We start from the raw sequence: 3,376 nt of genomic DNA on the forward strand, positions 1-3,376 counted from the left end.
TGTAAACATACGACAAATTACACCAATAGGAAACAAATCCCTACACATAATGAGACGTACATTATGTCACAGACAGATAATTAAATTGTTTATTTTCTTCATTTTTTTTAAACTATATGGGGTGAAATTACTGGACTCAAAATTAAAAAATGCACAAAATGTATTTCTCAATTATCATCTACTTTGTTAAAGAGAAAAAAATAATAACAATGAAAAAATAATATTTTTTAAATTGATCATAAACAGTGTTTTAATTCATGTAAAAGATGTCAATGGTTAAGAAACTTCCTAAACGTTGTTTTTAATCCCTTTCCTCTGTGGAAGATATATGATTTTTCTGCTGAGCTTTGGTCGTCTATCTGGAGTGCTATTCTCATGTTCCACAGACGCAGTTTTCGGGCACCTGCAGCAAAGCGAGATCCAAGCATAAGGTTGGAAGAGTTAAAACCAAGGAGCCTCTGAGACTTGTCTAAACAGAGTGGCCAGCGCCTAGCCTGGTCACTACACGTTTAAGTTTTCGAATTGCATTTTTCAAAGCTTTATGAATGTCTTTATTTCTTAGACTGTATATCATAGGATTGATCAATGGAGTAAACACCGTGTATACCAGAGATAGGACCTTACTGATGCTCAAGGTTTCCACTTTCACTGGAAACACATAAACACCGAACATGGTCCAGTAATATATGGAGACCACAGTGAGGTGGGAGCTACAGGTGGAGAAGGCTTTCTGTCTACCGGTGCTGGACGGGGTCCTTAAGATTGTGACAATAATATTAAAATATGATAAAATGATAATTATTGTTGGTATGATAACTGATATTATGCTAAGGAAGAAAATTTCTAATCGAAGAATAAAAATGTCGGAGCAGGACATTTCTTGTAAGGGAAGAAGGTCACAGAAGAAATGGTCTATGGTGTTGGGTCCACAGAACTTCAGCTTTGATATTGTAAAAATGTCGATTAATATAATTGAAAAACCGATCAACCAACAAGTAGCAGATAATTTAGCGCAATATTCAGCTGTCATTATAGAGGTATAACGGAGGGGATTACAGATGGCCACGTATCTGTCATAGGACATCACCGTGAGGAGGAAACATTCAGAGGCTTCTGCAGTACTGAAGAAATAAAACTGACAAATGCAACCAGAAATAGTAATGGTCCCACCATTATTTATTAGAATATGAAGCATGTTGGGGGCAATGTGCGTACTTAAGAAGATGTCATTCATAGACAGTTGTGAGATGAAGAAGTACATTGGAGTGCGGAGGTTCTTGCTGGTGGACACCAGGGTGATGATCAGGAGGTTCCCACATATTGTCCCACAGTAAACCACCAGGAAAAAGCAGAACAAGAATATTCTGATAGATGGGCTGCCTTGGAACCCTAAGAGGAAAAAATCTGTGGCCGCAGTCAGGTTGTTCCCCTGTATATTAAGCACAGACATAAAGTTTATAAAGTAAATTGGAGATAATAACATAAGCAAACTTACAAAAATGCAGATTTGTATCGTTCAATTATGTGTTGGTCCTTATGATTCTGACGCATGGGATTCTCTGACTTTCTTCCTTCCTTATAGACTACAGACAGACATTTTTAGGTCTATTGACCATAAAATGCTTTTTGTTAATGTTAATAGGAGGATAAACAAAAATATCTAATAGCTATAAAATGAGAGAATTCAACCTGTATGCATGTCTATTGAAATCTGTGGCCGCAGTCAGGTTGTTCCCCTATATATTAACTAATCTCGTTAGAGATGATGCCCTACCGATTAGTTGAAAGCAAAGCTTTCAAAGCCCTGATGGACTACGCTGTACCACGCTACGAGCTACCCAGTCGACAATCCATTTCCCATTGACAGTAGACATGAATTTTCCTAAGCTGTTCATCCTTCTGTACTTACATCAGGTGTTTCCATGTTATTGCTTATATATTTGTTATTGAACAAAACCAATGGTCTTTTTGTGATTTTCAACAATGTTCATTGAAAAGTTCAATAATTTGTATGTACAGCAGAATGACGCCCAATGCAGTCAGCAGCTATGTTCCAAATAAACCTATGAACGATCAACATTATATATACAATATGGAGCCAAGGGGCTATGGATAATAAATCTATGAACTGTTTGTTAATTGCTCCCTTGTCTCTTGTGTTATTGTCTTTTGAGGTATGGTTAGGTACAAATATTTACAATTATTTATGTAATGTTTTCATCTAAAAGTCTGAGTAGCACTGCTTTAATTGATTGTATGCATGAGCTATACATATGTGTATATATATATATATATATATATATATATATATATATATATATATATATATAGGCATGACTATGTTCCGTTGTGGTTTTGTTGCCTTCAGTCTGAATTTAGAAGGTGCACATTTCATTAACAATGATAAAACTCTTCCTTAAAAGATGCGACCTTACTTTTGACCAATACTGTAGATATATATAGATACCGGTCAAAAGTCATGGCCAAAAGTGTTGACATCATTGAAATTGTTTCAGAGAACAAAGGATTTTTCCTGGAAAATTATTGCAATTACACATATTTTGTTATACATATATTTATTTCCATTGTGTGCATTGGAGAAACACACAAAATAAAAGAGTAAAAAAGACAGATTGGTAATCGTTTCACTGTTGGCATCTTTCCATTAGTTGTGGGTAAAAAACCTTGTTTCAAGCAGGCGATGCTCTTTCAAACTCACCCGTGGTAACAGGTTTGGTAAATATAAAAATCACACCTAAAACCAAATACAAAGAGTAGTTGACTCAGTATTTGCACTGCGTGTCTGCACGTGCCACTCTAAGAATGCAGAAAGAGAAGAGAACTGTCTGAAGACTTGAGAACGAAAATCGTTGACAATAACAACAATCCAAGATTACATGTCCATCTCCAGAAATCTTGATGTTCCTTTATTCCTTTGTAATAATTCCTCCATATAGTGATGAACTGGTCTTCCAGCCCAGCATCCTCCGCATTAATCTCACCTCCTCCTCAGACCTGTTCCTCAACATGAAATCCTTTGTCTCTGAACACATTCTACTCATGCTCTGTCCTGCTCCCACTTACTAACACTCTCTCTCCTCACTTTCAGTGATATCTCTCCAAAAGTTTGTCCTCTTCACTTCTACCTCCCATCCACAATCATTCATTTCTGTAACCTTTCTAGCTTTGTACCCATTCATCCTGCCCCCACTCCCACAGTCCCTCTAACAGACTGCCTAGTCTGCAGAAAACATTCATGCATCCATGATCTTTTCATCACTAACAAACTTTCCTTCTTTGGCATCATCGAGGCCTGGCTCATCCCCTCTGACATAGCCTTTCCAGCTGCACTTTCTTATGGTGGATTCCATTTTTC

At 36.9% G+C, this 3,376-nt stretch overlaps 1 protein-coding gene across 1 annotated transcript; it reads right to left on the reverse strand.

The window, feature by feature from the left end:
- Positions 1-469: 469 nt before the first annotated feature.
- Positions 470-3,053, reverse strand: LOC138674820 (olfactory receptor 6N1-like). The gene is made up of 2 exons (XM_069762636.1): positions 3,003-3,053; positions 470-1,429 (listed from the first exon to the last, which is right to left on the reverse strand). Exons 1-2 carry the CDS (start codon positions 3,051-3,053, stop codon positions 470-472), a joined length of 1,011 nt encoding a protein of 336 aa, XP_069618737.1.
- Positions 3,054-3,376: the final 323 nt, after the last annotated feature.

This window comes from Ranitomeya imitator, chromosome 4 (assembly GCF_032444005.1).
Source record: "Ranitomeya imitator isolate aRanImi1 chromosome 4, aRanImi1.pri, whole genome shotgun sequence".
In the NCBI taxonomy this organism is placed as follows: Eukaryota; Metazoa; Chordata; class Amphibia; order Anura; family Dendrobatidae; genus Ranitomeya; species Ranitomeya imitator.